Source organism: Colobus angolensis, unplaced genomic scaffold (genome assembly GCF_000951035.1).
Source record: "Colobus angolensis palliatus isolate OR3802 unplaced genomic scaffold, Cang.pa_1.0 Scaffold425, whole genome shotgun sequence".
Lineage (NCBI taxonomy): Eukaryota > Metazoa > Chordata > Mammalia > Primates > Cercopithecidae > Colobus > Colobus angolensis.
The window spans coordinates 1,065,610-1,082,352 of record NW_012117655.1 but is presented as its reverse complement, the minus strand read 5'-3'; the positions used below and the strand labels follow the sequence as shown (position 1 = coordinate 1,082,352).

Below are 16,743 nucleotides of genomic sequence, written 5' to 3'. Positions count from 1 at the left end.
AGATGCTTGAGGTTTTTTTTTCCTCCACAACAATGCTGGTATTTTGTATGACTTTGAAGATATGCTAGCAAGCTAACAATATGTTTTCTAAGAAGTCTAGTAACTATTGTTAGGATAGCAGACTTCAAATCAACTTACATTTAGACATAATAGATAAACTATTATTTAAAATAATACGGAATAAAAACCGCTGCTTTGTATAGAGCTATTTATGCTGAACATAGAAGTACGCCAGCATTCTTCTCTAAAATGCAACCATATAAAAAGATCAGCTCTACATTCAAAGTGTCTTACTGGTCTGAAATGGATTTTGTACATTAAATCTTTTGGTGATTGTGTTGAAGTAAAAAATGAGGATATATTTTCATTTCAGTGCCCTGGGCATAGACATTCTAGCTCATAAGGAGAATAAAAACTCCTAAATAAAATCTGTATGTTATTAAAGGTTTTAGATTTTTTAACTAAAAATTCACTCTGTATGTTATTAAAGGTCTTAGATTTTTAAATAAGTGATAATTGAAGTCCTTTCATACAAAATGACAAATGTAAAGTTAACATACTTCTTCCTAACAGTAGAACTGATAATATGTGTAATTAGGGAAAATACAAAATTTTAACTTGAACTTAATTTAAAGCTTTGATTCCTAAGAGTCTATTTAACTAACACAGCCAATATTCATAAATATGTAAGTATAATCTTATACATATTTGTATGATGATATATACTTAGAACACATATATATGAAAACTACAGAAAAAGTTACTATTACAGATTATCAAAAAAAGTTTAGTGTTTTTTACCAATTGAATGGCAAATGCTTCTTTTATTACTTGGAGAAGATCTAGTGATCTTATCTAAATCTGCTACAATTATCAGCATGACAGACTAGTGCCATTTAAATCAATAATTTCCAATCAACATCAAAAGTATGTGGCTGATGTCTCACCCTTCATGGCAATAAAATACCTGTCAAAGGTTTAATTTGCAAAAGAGCAACTTGCATTCTCTTAGTTCTCTTAAGCCATTTGGATTCATGTCCAAAGGTGAGTTTAAAAAAAAGTCACCGTGTGGTTACTGGTCTTTGCAGTTAACTAAGAGCTGACCAAACTAAAATCCTTTCCCATGTATACTGTTTTATTTAAAGGATTCAAACATTCCTTCAGGTTTTTAAAGATAGATACCGTAAACCTTCCAGGACTTGCTGCTAACTTGCAGTTTGACCCTGCTACCTGCTATGTGAGAAAAGGCTCCTAAACCAGTTGAGTGTAATGGGTGGGCCATTATGCTAACAGATGAAATGTTAGGAGAAAAACTTCAAGTCTGTTTTATAATAGCATTGTAATTACTTCCTGATAGTTCTTTCTAAAACGCCATCCAGATACCTAACAACTATCTTCAAACCATACATAATTACTGCTTAAACAAAACAAAAACAAACATATTTATAAATTCATTGATCATTATGATTAGACTAATTACACTGAAGTTTCATCCTGATTCTCTTTTTAGATTTTTTTAGATTTTCTACTTATAAAATAGATTTTATTCTGTTAAAAAAGTTATAATTAAACGTATGCAGCATCATTCTTCTGATATGTTCAAAATGCTTCACTAATACGCTAAAAAAAATTCCAAGAATTGTGGGTAGCAGGACTATCATCCTTTATTTTGCTTAGAGTGTATGAATTCTAAACTTAAGCACATAAAATGCAAACATCCCTTTCAGATACCTATACAAGTATATCAGTATTATTAAATGTAATGGTAGGCTTCTTAAATGCATTTTTTAAAAAGCAATTATATTCCAATGCAAAATAATTAGCAAAAGCATCTGAAACAGATTAGCTTTTATTTTTTATTTTTATTTTATTTTATTATTTTTTGAGATGGAGTCTGTTGCCCAGGGTGGAGTGCAGTGGAACAATCTTGGCTCACTGCAACCTCTGCCTCCCGGGTTCAAGCGATTCTTGTGCCTCAGCCTCCTGAGTAGCTGGGACTATAGGCGTGCGCCGCCATGCCTGACTAATTTTTCTATTTTTAGTAGAGATGGGTTTCGCCATGTTGGTCACGCTGGTCTCAAACTCCTGACCTCAGGTGATCTGTCTGCCTCAGCCTTCCAAAGTGCTGGGATTACAGGCAAGATTCGCTTTTAAAATTCTATTTGTACATATCTGGGTGAAAAGTGTATGGGGAAATGAGAGTAATAAAGAAAAATAATAAAAAAAGAAATATTTTCTTGAAAAAAATTACATTTTCTTCGTGTCTTTGTTTATATATTATACAATCAAGAAGTCTCCTTTGAATTACACATTGGGTGGACTGCTGAAGCTACCAAACTCCTGAGTTGCACTTAAAAAAATCATTTAAAGTACATGTGGAAAAAAATGAAAAACACAAATATCATACCTAAAACTTATATTAGTAAAATCCAACCTTTGAAAATCTTCATACAACAAAAGGAACAGGAAGAAAAGAAACATAAAATACAGACCCAGAGCAACGAAATCTGTCTCCTATAGACATAATTTCAGGGAGCAAATGAAACAGGTTAAAGGAGTTTCTAAAGGCACAAAGATACGAATGAATCATATAAACGACTTTCATGAAAAAAACTTGAAAGGCAATAAGTAGTCGTACCAAGTATTCACTAAAATATGCAATGGTAGTCCTGCCAAAAATTCAGAAAAAATTAAAAGGTTTATGGTATCTGTGTTTGTGAGTTGTCCTTTAAGGGAAATTATAGCTTAAATCTTTCCTGAGGATAACTTAGGTGGAGTCTGTACGTAAGGATCCACCCAATAAGATTACCAAGAGTTGTTTTCAGTGTCTTAGAAACAGCTTTCCAGGCTAGCAGTCTAAAGCTGCACTCATTTTGAAAGGGAATGTTTTGCAGTATTGTGATTCAAGGCAGAACTGAAAGCTGAACTCTAATCAGAGTCCCAGAATATGGGAAAAGCAGGTGTGTGTAAGGATTTGGCATACACACATCATAACAACAAAGAAAGGTATCATAATGTACAATTCGAGAATAGCAAGAAAAGAATGATATAAGCTTAAGTCCCCAAGTGGCAAAAGTAATCTTATCTGTAACTGACTTCAGACAAGGGAACACTAACTTCCTCTGCTCAATTCTGTTTTAAAGACCTTCAGAAAAACACTTATTTTTCCTGTTTATAAACCTACTAAGAAGCTCCTTATAGCAAAGTTTTCACGTTTAAGCTCATTTTTTATTAGTTGACACTCAGAGGATATGAAAAATAGCCTGTCACTATTCCCTTCATTTATTCATTCAACAAACATTTACTAAATACTATTACTTGATGCTGGAGATACAAGGTCCTTGAACTTTGAAATAGTTCACAGTTGAATGAGAGAAAGAGATTTGTAATTAGATAATTATATTGGGATGAATGCATGCTATGGTAGAGAATAATAGAAAAAGACATAGGAAAGAGAATTAACTTCACTGCAAGGAGCCATTAGGAGAGTGTTTATCGAAGTGCTATTTCAGTTTCAGTGCTATTTCAGTAGAAACTAATAAGGGAAGATGGATATTTCAAGGCAACAACAGCAAATGCTTGACACAAGAATGAGAGTATGGCACATTTTAGATACAGTAAGCAACTTATAACTGGACTGTAGAATAAAAAAATGAGAGACAGGTAAGAGATGAGGCTGTAAAGGGAGGGGACAGGATTTGCAAGGACACGAGGCCATGATGAGTAGTTGGGAAGTTTATTCTCTTAGGTAAGTGGGGCTACCAGATGGATTTTGAGGCTTCATATATTCGAATGATCACTTAAGCTATTTCCCAGTTATCTCTTCTTTACGTTTTGTAAACCTTTCTTTCTTACAAGTAAACCTTTGCTTTCAATACTTTAACCCTGTAAATTCTCACTTTCTCTCAGCCCAGAACTAAATACAAAAGTCTCACAAGTAGCTAACTGTACTGAGTACATGGACATTGTCCCATGACTACATGCTTCTATTTAAGTCCTATAATAGCAATTATTAAAATAGCTCTTCTCATTATTTTTGGTATTCACCAGAAGGACTTAGTTTAGGTGTATAGAAACAAACTACAGAGGAATAAAATAAAGAAACTGCTAAAGAAGTTTTAAACCAGTGGTCCTTTAAGTAATAAATAATAACTCCTATAACTCAATAGCCACCCCCATCCCCCAAAACAAACTGTTAACCTGATTAAAAAGTGGGCTAAGGATGTGAATAGACATTTTTTCAAAGAAGACATAAAAATGGACAACAGGTACAGGTACATGAAAAGATGTTCAATGTCACTAGTCATCAGGAAAATGCAAATCAAGATCACGAGATATCACTCCATGCTTGTTAGAATGGCTATTATCTAAAAAACAAAAGTGGCAAGTTTTGGTGAGAATGTGGAGAAAGTGGAATCCTTGCACACCGTTGGTGGTAATATAAAATAGTGCAACTGTTATGGCAAAACAGTATGAAGGTACCTCAAAAAACTGAAAACAGAACTACCATATATCCAGCAATCCCACTTCGGGGTACTTATCCAATAAAGCTGAAATCGAGATCTTGAAGTGATTTTAGCACTCCTATGTTCACTGCAGCATTGTTCACAATAGCCAAGATGTGAAAACCACCTAAATGTCTACTGACAGATAAATGGATAAAAATAATGTGGTATATATATACAGTGGAATACCATTCAGCTTTAAAAAAGCAGGAAGTCCTGTCACATTCTACAACATAGATAAGCCTCTATGACATTATGCTAAGTGAAATAAGCCAGTTATAGAAAGACAAATACTGCATGATTCCACTTATATAAAGTATCTAAAATAGTCAGATTCATGGAATCAAACAGTGAAATAGTGGCAGACAGGGACTGGAGGGAGGGGGAAATGGGCAGTTACTAATCTATAGGAATAGAGTTTCATCTAAGCAACATGAATAAGTAATGCAGATCTGCAATAAAACATTGTATCCACTCAAATTTTTTTTTAAAAAAGTAGCTCTCATGTTAACTGTTCTTACCGCAATAAAATGTTTAAAAAATTGAGTCTTCTAATCTATAAACGTAATATGCCCATTTATTTATTCTTTTATATCTTTCAGAATGTTTTAGTTTTCTGCCTAAAGGTCTTGCATATTTCTTGTTAGCTTTATTCTTAGCATACTATGCATTTTTAATGTTCCCGTAAATATTTTAAAACTTTTTGTTTGTAATAAATAATTTTAAAAGATAAACTTTAAGATATAATTTACATCTAGTAATATGCACCCATTTTAAATTTGACATTTTAACGAATGTACACACCTGTGTAATCAGACACAATAAAGCTATAAATATTTTCCATCCCTCTAGGAAGTTTGCTCATGATATCCCACCTACCCTGGCATCAGGCAACCACCAGTTGGCCTTCTGTCATGCTACATTAGTTTTGCCTGTTGTAGAATTTCACGTGAATGTAATTATATATGCCCTGTTTTGTGTTCTCAGCATAATATCTCCAAGATTCATTTACATTATTGTGCATCTCAGGGTCCTGTTCCTTTGTATTGCTGGTGTAATATTATATTGTATGGCTATATCAGGATGTGTTTATTCACTTGTCTGGTGATGGACATTTAAATTCTGCCCTGTTTCTGGGTACTACAAACAAAACTGCTCTGAAATTTTGTGTAAAATTCTTCGAATAACCATGTGTTTTTAGTTTTTTTAGTTATATACCTTAAAATGGAATTGCTGGGGTCATGTAAGTGTATGTTTAGCTTCATAAGCAATGGCCTGTTTTTCAAGATGGTTGTACCATTTCACATTCCTACTGGCAAAATGTGAGAGTTCTAGTTGCTCCAGATTCCTCCCACACTTGTTACTGTCAGTCTTTTAAATTTTAGCCATTCTCATAGTGGTATCTCACTGTGACTTTGAGTTTCATATGCTTGATAACTAATGATACTAAAGGTATTTCTTATGAGCTTGTTGGCCATTTGTGTATCTTACTGAAATATAATTTATTTTCAAATATTAATTTTATGTCCAGTAATCTTGTAATTTTGGGAGAATTTTCCATGTACAAATCATATTTCTGGTGAATAATGGTAATTTTATTGGTCACTTTTCATATGTTATACCTTTTTATTTCTTTTTCTTGTCTTAGGTTCCCCATTATGATATTGAACAGAAGTGATAGTGGAATTGCCTGTCTTTTAATCTGCTACAAATGGAAAGCTTTCAGTATTTCACAATTAAGTATGTTTGCTATAGGCTTTTTATGCATACATTTTAGCAGATTAATAAAGTAATAAAGTTCCTTTCTATCCCTAGAGGCTAAGAAATGTGGTTCTTCTCTCTCTATGGATCATGAATAGATGTTGGTATTTTTCCAACCTTTTTCTATATCTGCTTGATTTTTCTTTATTCAGTTAATGTTGTCAATTACATTGCTTGAGTTTTGAAAAATTAAACAATCTTGCATTCCTAGAATAAATCCAAATTGACCATGGTATGTTAACTTTTTAAAACATTTCTGGGTTGAATTTGTTAGTATTTTCTACAGGATTTTTACATCTATGTTCATAACTGAAATTTGCCACTAATTTTCCTTTCTTACAATAAACTTAGAGTGATTTTGTTATAAAGAAAAGCTAGATCATAAGAATGCCACATATTTATGGCTTATTCCACTGGGACACTTGTTCTTGGAAGTCAGCCACCATGCTATGAGGAAGCCCACACTAGAGAAGTAAAGAGACCATATGGAGAGGCCACATGTAGGTGTTCCAACTGACAGTCTGGCAGAGGTATTATTAGCTGAAAGCCAGCCCCAGACGTCATGGAACATAAACAAGCCACTACCTCTGTGTCCTATCTGAATTCTTAACTCACAGAATCTATTAACCTAATCAGATGGTTGTTTTTTGCCAGTAAGTTCTGCTGTGTGTGTGTGTGTGTGTGTGTGTGTGTTTCTGTAAGTAGAGACGGGGTGTCACTATTGCCTAGGCTGGTCTCAAACTCCTGGACTCAAGTGATCCTCCCACCTCAGCCTCTCAAAGTGTTGGGTACGGGCGTGAGTCACCGTGCCGAGCCCTGCAGTTGTTTTTAATGCAACAATAGATAACTTGAAAGAGGAAGGGTGGGAAAATATCTTGGGACTGTTCAAAGCACAGTCTCATAAGCAATAGGGTACTTCTTTGGGTAAACGTGAAACAAATGCAACAAGGTGACCAACCTGGCATGTAGCTACCTAGCTATATGGCACACGGCTGCTCTTTCTGGGAAAAACTACTAACACATGATGGTGCTATGGTGAGACTGTCAGTTTTCTGATTCATGAAGATGTTTGTGTCCTAAATTTTAAGGGCACATTATTATACGTTCATTATTATCTGTGAAGCACTACACAAAAATATGTACAAAAATGTGGTTTAATACAAAGATGGCAGTATGTGATAGGAAAGTGGCCTGACTCTGGAATCCAATAAGGCTCAGGTTCAAATCCTGGATTCACGGTTTACTGACTCTGTGACCTCGTACAGGTTACCTTGCCTACTGGCCTCAGTCTCCATGGCGTTAAGTAAAATAAAAATTACTGCTCCTGAAATACTTAGTAGGTATTCAATAAATAATAGACATCATTATTATATTCTAACATTTCCAATAAAATTAACCTCCACTGACAAAATACAGTCTTAGAGTACAACTACAGTTATAAAATATAAACTAACAACAGATTATTCATGCATATGTGGAAATTATATTCCCAGATCTTACTTTTCCTCATCACTAACACTGCTTTGTAGGAATAATGACCAAATGGTCCTACAAGTATGAATTTATCTTTATCAGTTCAGTAAGTGCACTAAGTATTTACAACGTACAGTCTGTAGAAAAATAACATAGCAAAAATACAAGCAAATTACTTCCCTCCTCCCCGTGATTACAATTAACAACTTATGGTCTTTTTTAACCAATGCTCCTCACATCACTTAGCTGCCTGTTGCAGAATGGGGTGGCTGCGTTGGTACTGTGCTTATTCCCCGCCTTTAGGGCTGCATCTCTTCTCGCTTGCTCAAGCAGAACTCTTGCTCTTTCCTTAAGTTCTTCTTGTCTAGATAACATTCGATGCTTAAAAGCAAAGATACAGAATTAGAAGCCAAAAAAAGAACTGGTAATCTACATTTATAAACTAATGAAAGGTTAGACAATCTGCTGAAATAATAGAGATCATGAATAAGATTGTAGCTTCATGAGATTACCTACAAAGAATGTTAATGTTGACTAGAAACCATGGAATGAATATATAAATCTTGATATGAGGGAAATACATTTTTAGTGTCTAAAACTGGATTAAATTTAATTATAATTTTATTAGAACATATTCTCGTTAGGTATAAGGCTAATATATATTCTATATATTCTATTTGCTCATAAACACAGTATAATCTGACAAAGACTTTTTTAAAGTTCAGAGTTTTATTTTCAGTCTTATAGAATTGATAACAACATGTCTTCCAAATTTGAACGTTGATAAATATTAAATATCTGTGGCAATAATCCTTTAAATTCTTGCGAATGTTTATAGAAAATTCAAAGTTATTATATTTCATTAAAAAAAGTAAAACTAGTCTTCTCCATTGCTCACTATCCTTATAACAAAACAACTGAAAATATTATAATTGAAAAAGTATTCTCCTGGATTAATCTGTAATTTTACAATATAATTTTGGAGAACAACAGATATCGTCCATCAACAGAGATCAGTTCTTAAATACATTAACCAAAAGCACAAATATTCATACTCCTTATAGTCCAAATTCCTTTTTTTTCTACTAAGTAACCAACTTCTGGCTTTAGATGTCTATTACTATTATCTGACACTTAATTTCTTTTAATTCCCTTTCATTGCATAGTTTTGGTTCAATCATAAGTATCACTGTCAAGGAAAATAAAATAAGTATAGTTATTACTTTATTTCATATTACGTGAAACCATCTTTTTAAAGATTAGTTCAGCATTTTGGGTTTCTTTGTGGTCTTTATATTTTACTGTAACTATTTTTAGAGCTTTTTTTCTATAATCTTAAAGAAGAAAAGATTTTTCTTAAAGTGTACAATTCAGTGCTTTTTAGTATTTCATAAGGTTATGAACTATCACCACTACCTAATTCCAGGACATTTTCATCACCCAAGATTTTTAAGAGGATTAAACAAAAATTCTTAACAGATACAAATAAAATGTATAAGTGATAATGATAAGTCTAAGTTCATGTTGAATAGGACACAATAAAGTTTAGTTACAATATCAACAGTGTCTCAAAAACAGACAAAATTAATTAAATGAACACTGAATTTTCAGTCAAGACATCAGGCTGTTAATCCCTCTTCCACTAATAATAAGCAATGTAACATTGAGCAGGTCAGTTAAAAACGTACTGCATTCCATTACATGATGTGGAGTCAGACAGACCTGGGTTCAAATATCAGTTCCACCACTTAATTATGGGCAAGTTAATTTATCTAAGCCTCAGTTTCTTCGTTTATAAAATAAGGATAGAAATAGACCAACTCTCAGAAGGATAGGGCAAAGATTAAATAATAGCATAATGTACTGAGCACTGGTGCATGGCAAGCACTGAATAAACGTTTAAGTATTTGTTTTAATCCCTCGATTTCTTAATCTTTGAAATGAGAGATCATCTTTAAGATTCCACCAGCTCTGAATTCTGTGATTTTATAGTCTTTTGGTGATTCCAAACAGCTACAAAGACAGTGAAAAAATGTTTTGGTCTTAAGAACAAAATCAAATCACCAAAAGACTATAAAATCACCAATTGTGTTTAAGAGCACAAAAACACAATTTTAAAAAAAATTTTCCTAGCTAGAAATGCAATTCACTACAGAGATTTCAGAAAATAAATACAAGTTAAAAAGAAGATAAATAAAAATTAGTAGTAGTCCTGGTACCCAGAGATAATAACTGTAGAATCATGCTTTTTTTTTTTTCTTCACTTATTGTATTTTGAGCATTTTCTTTTAAACATAATTTTAAAATTATTTTATTATTTTACTTTTTTGAGACAGGGTCTTGCTCTGTCACCCAGACTGGAGTCCAATGGCACAATCACGGCTTACTGCAGCCTTGACCTCTCAGGCTCAAGCAATCCTCTCACTTCAACCTCCAAAGTACTGGGATTATAGGTAAGCCACCATGCCCAGCCTAAAACATGAGTTTTAATTGGCTACCTAACATTACATTGTATAGACGCATCATACGTTAGCTAACTTGGTCTTATTTTGCTGAACATTTAGGTTGCACACAATCTTTTACTGTCATAAATAATGCTTTTATGAATATCTTTAGAGGTACATTTTTATTATACAATTCTTTTTTTTTTTTTTTTCTGAGACGGAGTTTCGCTCTTGTTGCCCAGGCCGGAGTACAATGGCGCCAGCTCGGCTCAACGCAACCTCCGCCTCCCGGGTTCAAGCAATTCTCCTGCCTCAGCCTCCCAAGTAGCTGGGATTACAGGCATGTGCCACCACCCTGGCTACTTTTGTATTTTTAGTAGAGACGGGGTTTCTCCATGTAGTCAGGCTGGTCTCGAACTGACCTCAGGTGATCCGCCTGCCTCGGCCTCCCAAAGTGCTGGGATTACAGGCATGAGCCACGGCGCCCGGCCATATTATACAATTCTAACTATTTCCTTATGAAAAATTCCTGAAAGTAGGATCTAATGAGATAAAGATTTTTAAGGAATTTGATGCACATTGTTAAATTGCCCTTCAGTAATGTTGACCACATTATGTTTGGGCTACAATTATTTTTTAATGCTATTACGATAAGTAAAGATGTTATATGCATCAAGTGGAGAAGCACAGACTTTGAAGACAAGGTTGTTTTTGAATTCAAACTTTAACATTTATCATATAACCTTAAGTAACTCCGCAAACCCCAGATTTCCCATATATAATATAGAATTTGACTACTTACCTTATGGGTTGTAAAGTTTAAGAGATATGTGTAAGATAGATAACTGTCATCACATGTATTAGGCACCCAAATGGACAACATTATGACTTTGTTAAGTATACAAAGTCATATTAAAGTTACTAAATTTCCTCTAATCCAATGGTTTTAATTGTAAGAATTACTATTATTTTATGAACTACTAAGAACAAACATTGTCAATTAAACTCTAATATACTATCTATTATAAATAATATATTGATTGAGAAGTTAAAATGTAAAAAGATGTGTATCTGAGAATTGAAATACTGTGTACAAAAGGGAAAAAGATTTTTAATTGTCCAAAATTCAGTTGCTATATACAATTTTAAAAGCCTACCAAATGTCAGCACCTATATTACAGTGTTTATTGTTAGACATTACTTTTGCCAATCCAGTGTCAATAAAAACCTTTAAACTTACCCTAAGCAAAATTCTGAATAAGTCAGTGGCCAAAGAGAAAACATATATGGAGCTATGAATAGACGTTGCTTCTATCATCCAGTACACTTTAATCATCTGAATAGAATCACAGAATGATAGTTTCACAGCTAAAGGGGTTCTTAAAGATTACTTCATTTAACATACATGGAAAATAAGATTGAGAGAGGCTAAATAGCTAGTTAACATGTCACACTACTAATTTATTGGGAGAGCCAAAACGAGAATCCAGGCTTACTGATTCCCAGTCCAGGGTATTTTAACATTTTAAATATCAATCAATTTCTAGTTTTAACTAAACATATTTGCCTTAAAAATCTGGTTTTCAAGAAAAATCTGGCCAGGTGTGGTGGCTCACGTCTGTAATCCCAGCACTTTGGGAGAGTGAAGCAGGAGGATTACCCGAGGTCAGGAGATCGAGACCAGCCTGGCCAACATGGTGAAACCCCATCTCTACTAAAAATACAAAAATTAACTGGGCATGGTGGTACACACCCATAGTCTCAGCTACTCGGGAGGCTGAGGCAGGAGAATCACTTGAACCCAGGAGGCGAAGGTAAGATCACACCACTGCACTCTAGCCTGGGTGACAGGGTGAGACTCCATTACCCCACAAAAAAAAACAAAATAAAAATCTGTATTGAATATTACAAGTTAGGGTCATCAAGTTCTTGCAACTATCAATCACTACTAGATGTTTATTGATTATCTACTATGTGTGGACATTATGCTGTCCTGAAAGCTTTCAGAGAGATTTAGCTACTTAGGACTTTTGATTTGAGGTTTATGATTAGGAGAACAGGGGCTTGCTTTGACAGCTATTACACTTCTTTAATCCTAATATGTAAATTCTTTCTTGACACCTCTGAAACCTTATAAATGGCAGAATCTTATACTCTCTGTCATTCAGGTGGCAGTCAAGACATGGTTGTCTATCTATATATGTATTGTTTGATATTTCTGTTGGCATGATGACAATTCCTTGATGTTTCAGTCAACACCACTTGAGGACTATGTGAGAAAGAAACATAACTCCAGATTACTGTCTAAAAATCTTCTGTTGAGACCTTCTGGTAAAGCCAAGACAGTGCTATTATCAATGAGTATACTGACCTGGAAGAAAATCCCAGAGACAGTTGTGGAGAAATGCTATAAATTCAGAGGTTCAGGCCGGACATGGTGGCTCACACCTGTAATCTCAGCACTTTGGGAGGCCGAGGTGGGTGGATCACCTGAGGTCAGGAGTTCGAGACCAGCCTGACCAACATGGAGAAACCCCATCTCTACTAAAAATACAAAAGTAGCCGGGTGTGGTGGTGCATGCCTGTAATCCCAGCTTCTCAGGAGGCTGAGGCAGGAGAATTGCTTGAACCTGGGAGGCAGAGGTTGCGGTGAGCCAAGATGGTGCCATTGCACTCCAGCCTGGGCAACAAAAGCAAAACTCTGTTTCAAAAAAAAAAAAAAAAATCAGAAGTTCTCCAATTTTTTGGTCTCAAAATCCCCATAATTCTTAAAAATTATTGAGGATCCCAAAAAACTCTTGCTTATATAGATTATATCTATTGACATTTGTCATTTTTGATATTAAAACTGATACAATTTAAAAATACTTATTTTTTTCATTTAGAAGTAGCCACAATTAACTCATTAGATGTTAACACATTTTAATAGAAAATAATTACTTTAAAAACAAAAATTGAGAAGGATGGCATTATTTTACATATTTTACAAATCTCAATATAAAAGAAAGCAGCTGAATTCCTATATCTACTTTTATATTCAATCTGTTGAGATATCACAAATCATGTAACTTTCAGAAAATGCCATTATACTCTTGTGAGAGAATGAGTGTGACGAAGGCAAACAATGCCCTAGTATTATTATGAAAATAGCTTTAACTTACGGTGTTCTCGGAGAGGGACTTGGAGAACTTCAGAGGCCCCCAAATCTGGCTTTGAGAACCATGTACTGTAACAATGCTTTTGATGGCACAGACGATAACTGTGCAGAAAAAAAAAAAAAGGGAATACCAACAATTCTAAATCAAAAAGTGATTCAGAAGAGTTGGATTCTAAATGTGAAAAACTTTTAGGAATACCTTAATCAATTTATTTTGCCTAATATTTCCTCCTTATGTATACATAAGAGTGTTAATATGATCAAATTATGCCTGAATAAGTCTAAAAGAGCTCTTTCAATAGATATAAAAATTCTGAGTGACAGGAAAACCAGGTATCATAATTTTATTGACAATGTTGTTCTTTTTTGTTGTGGTACATAAAATAATAGTATATCTTATAACTGACTGTACCAGAGATACAAGTAAAAATAGTAAACTATTAATATCATCAGTAAGAGAAAGGTTAAAACTGTACAATATTCCCTTCATGAGGAGAAATTTGGATGCTGCTGGGATATTTAACCACAAATAATGATGGGACTAAATAAACCAATTAAAATACCTAAGGAAAACGCTTTAAATGGGAAATATTTAATTTGGCATTATACATTTTTATAATGATGTTCTTATTAAATGGAATATTGAAACAACTTTGACTTATTTTATAGTAGAATATTGTTTTTATAAGTAACATTTTTATTTGAAAAGTTGACATTCTTTATCCTTCAATTTTTTTTTCATAGCCTTATTACACAATATCCTTCAATGTTGAAATTGGGAATTGTAGGCTTAAAATATTAGATCATAAATCTTAAATATAAAGCAGGTATATTTCAGGTTTTTCTTTTCTTGAGACAGGGACTCGCTATGTTACTCAGGCTGGTTTCAAACTCCTAGGCCAAAGCAAACCTCTTTCCTCAGCCTCCCAAATAGTGGGGACTTTGGCGCACACTACTGGATGCCTCAGGAATTTTTACAATAGACATTACACTTCACCTTTAATCATTTGTAACATCTATGAATGCAAAAAGAAACAAAAACAGAGAATAACTAATTACTAAATATAGTATTCAGCATTCTAATTCACTTACCTGGACTATTTTTGATGAATGATCTGCATGATTTAAAGTGGTTCTATCAGCATCTGGATCAGATTCCGTCTGCCTCAGGGAAGCATGTTTTTTCTTTGCAAGGTCTAGATCTCTACTATATGAGTATCCAAGTTTAGAAGTAGGAGATAAACTCGTTTTTTTGATAGGCGATTCTGGATCTGATCTGCATTCTAAGGATCTGGAATTCTCTAATTTTTCTTTCTCCAAGTTACTACTGATGTCTAGAGTTTGAAGCTTTTGTTCATCTGTCTCCTCACAAATAAAGGGTGGAGACATATCCTTCTTCTTATCACTAACATGTAAGTCACTCAATTCTAAAGTCTCAGCTTTCAATAGTCTCTTTTTGCCTAACAAAACCTGTGCTTGGGTTGAATCTGTACCGGAACATATTCCAGGGTCATCAGATCCTGAAGTCCTTCCAGAGCTCTGCTGAGACTTCTGGGGTTCTGTGTCACTTCTAGTCCTGCGACAGTAAGGGGAGGCTGTGCTTGGACTAAGGTGATCATCAGGAGTTTGATGCTCACTTTCTGACTCTCCAACCCCACTATCATTAACGAATACAGAGTCATCCTGTGATAAGAAGTCTACTGCTCCGCTGATGGGCTGTTGTAGTTCAGGCTCTGGCTTCAGATCACTAAGCTCTGCGTAGAATTTTTCTTGATCAACAGAGCTGTTTGTATCTGTTTCGTAGTTTCCAACTTTATATGTGCTTTTACTGCTGTTTTCCTCTATCTGAACGACATTTAGCTCTTGGCCACTGAAATGTGCCCTTATTTGATAGAGATAAGTCATAACAGTCAGTTTATCAGGAATTGCTAATAATACCATATCAGAAGGTTCCAATAATCGGGAAATTCCTATGCTGGCAAATCCATCGTATGCCTTCAAAGGAAGGAAAAACAAAAGATATGTTGAACAGTTCACATAATTCATACATTTTAAAAAGAGCACATTTTTAATTGTTGTTGTTGTTATTGGAGGGTACATGTTATCGACATTATGTCACATGAAAATAACAAGTTTCCAAAAGTCAAACATGTGTAAAAGTGGGGGGAGAGGCAAGAGAAAAAAGTGTAATAAATAAGAATTAAAATATTTTTTCCAATAAAGGAAATACACAAAAATGAGAGTTAAATTTTTTAAAACTCTGAGAATGGACTTTTAAGATAAGGAACTAAAGTATAAAGAAACATTAGACTAATCCATATTGAGCTTTATCATTTCTATCAACCTCTCTTTTCCACGGTCATGTAATTGCAGTGATTTGTGAAGAAAAGCACAGCTAGAGAAGTCAAAAGGACTAACTACTAGATTACCTGATATAAAATACAAATAAATGCAATTAAGCGTAGAAACAGAAACATTTTTTAAATGCTCAATTAAGACTGATTTTCATAATGAAAAGAGTGACTTCATTTTAATTCATTCATTTTGGAAAGAATGAAATGTTCTGAGTACTACAACCTAGTTGAGAATGTAAAGCTGCATTGTATTATTTTTGTTAGCCTTTAAATGACTATGGCACATCAGGTTTTTCTAGTTTTGAATAATCAAAGCTGTTTCTCAATTTACAATTAATTATTACTATCCTGAACTAACCCTTGAAAACAGCATTGTGTTGCTAGGAAGCATTAAAAGTATGGCTAAAGGTTTAGATATACTCTCAGAGAAAGAAAGAACCCTCTAGATATATTCTTGCTCTGATATGTAAAATGTTTACCCTTTTTAGGAACCTAGGATCATAATTCAAATTTTTTCTTAAAAGACATGTTAGGAAATTATGTAACAATTCAAAAGGAATCAGTCTTCTGCACTTACTTGTTAAAGTACATTTCTATGTTTGAATTTAATCTTTGTCTCATATTCTTGTAGTTTAACAAACATTAAGGAACAAGTAAGAAAGAAAATGAAAAATAAATTGTGATATTAAAACCTCTTCAATTTTCACAGCACTAGGCTTCATAATATAGGTACCTCAAAATATTTACTAGAGAGAATGACTCAGTTGGTGTGCATGTATAGGCTTGTTTGTTATTTTACATGTTTTAGGAAAATTGAAGTCATTTTCCTTTTCATGTGTCTTGACAACTTGACTGACAGGCATCAATAGCAGGCCATCAGGGAAAGCACCACAGGCAGTATTCTAAACATTCCCAAATTATCTAAAAACACTGACATATTGTTTAAGATCAGATGTCACAGGAAAATGCCTTTTTTTATTCAGCTCTTTTTACAGACCCGGGAAAATGATTAGCTTCCTTATGGGGAAACTCCTGCTGGTGTTTTGCTT

At 33.9% G+C, this 16,743-nt stretch overlaps 1 protein-coding gene across 2 annotated transcripts in view; it reads right to left on the bottom strand.

The window, feature by feature from the left end:
- EHBP1 (EH domain binding protein 1) overlaps positions 1-16,743 on the bottom strand; it is a 317,715-nt gene that overhangs the window by 82,003 nt on the left and 218,969 nt on the right. For both annotated transcript variants that reach the window (XM_011956827.1, XM_011956828.1), the window contains 2 exons: positions 14,433-15,335; positions 7,977-8,120 (listed from right to left, as the gene is read on the bottom strand). In XM_011956827.1, coding sequence (XP_011812217.1) covers positions 7,977-8,120; positions 14,433-15,335 — 1,047 coding nt within the window. The remainder of the gene's footprint in view (positions 1-7,976; positions 8,121-14,432; positions 15,336-16,743) is intronic.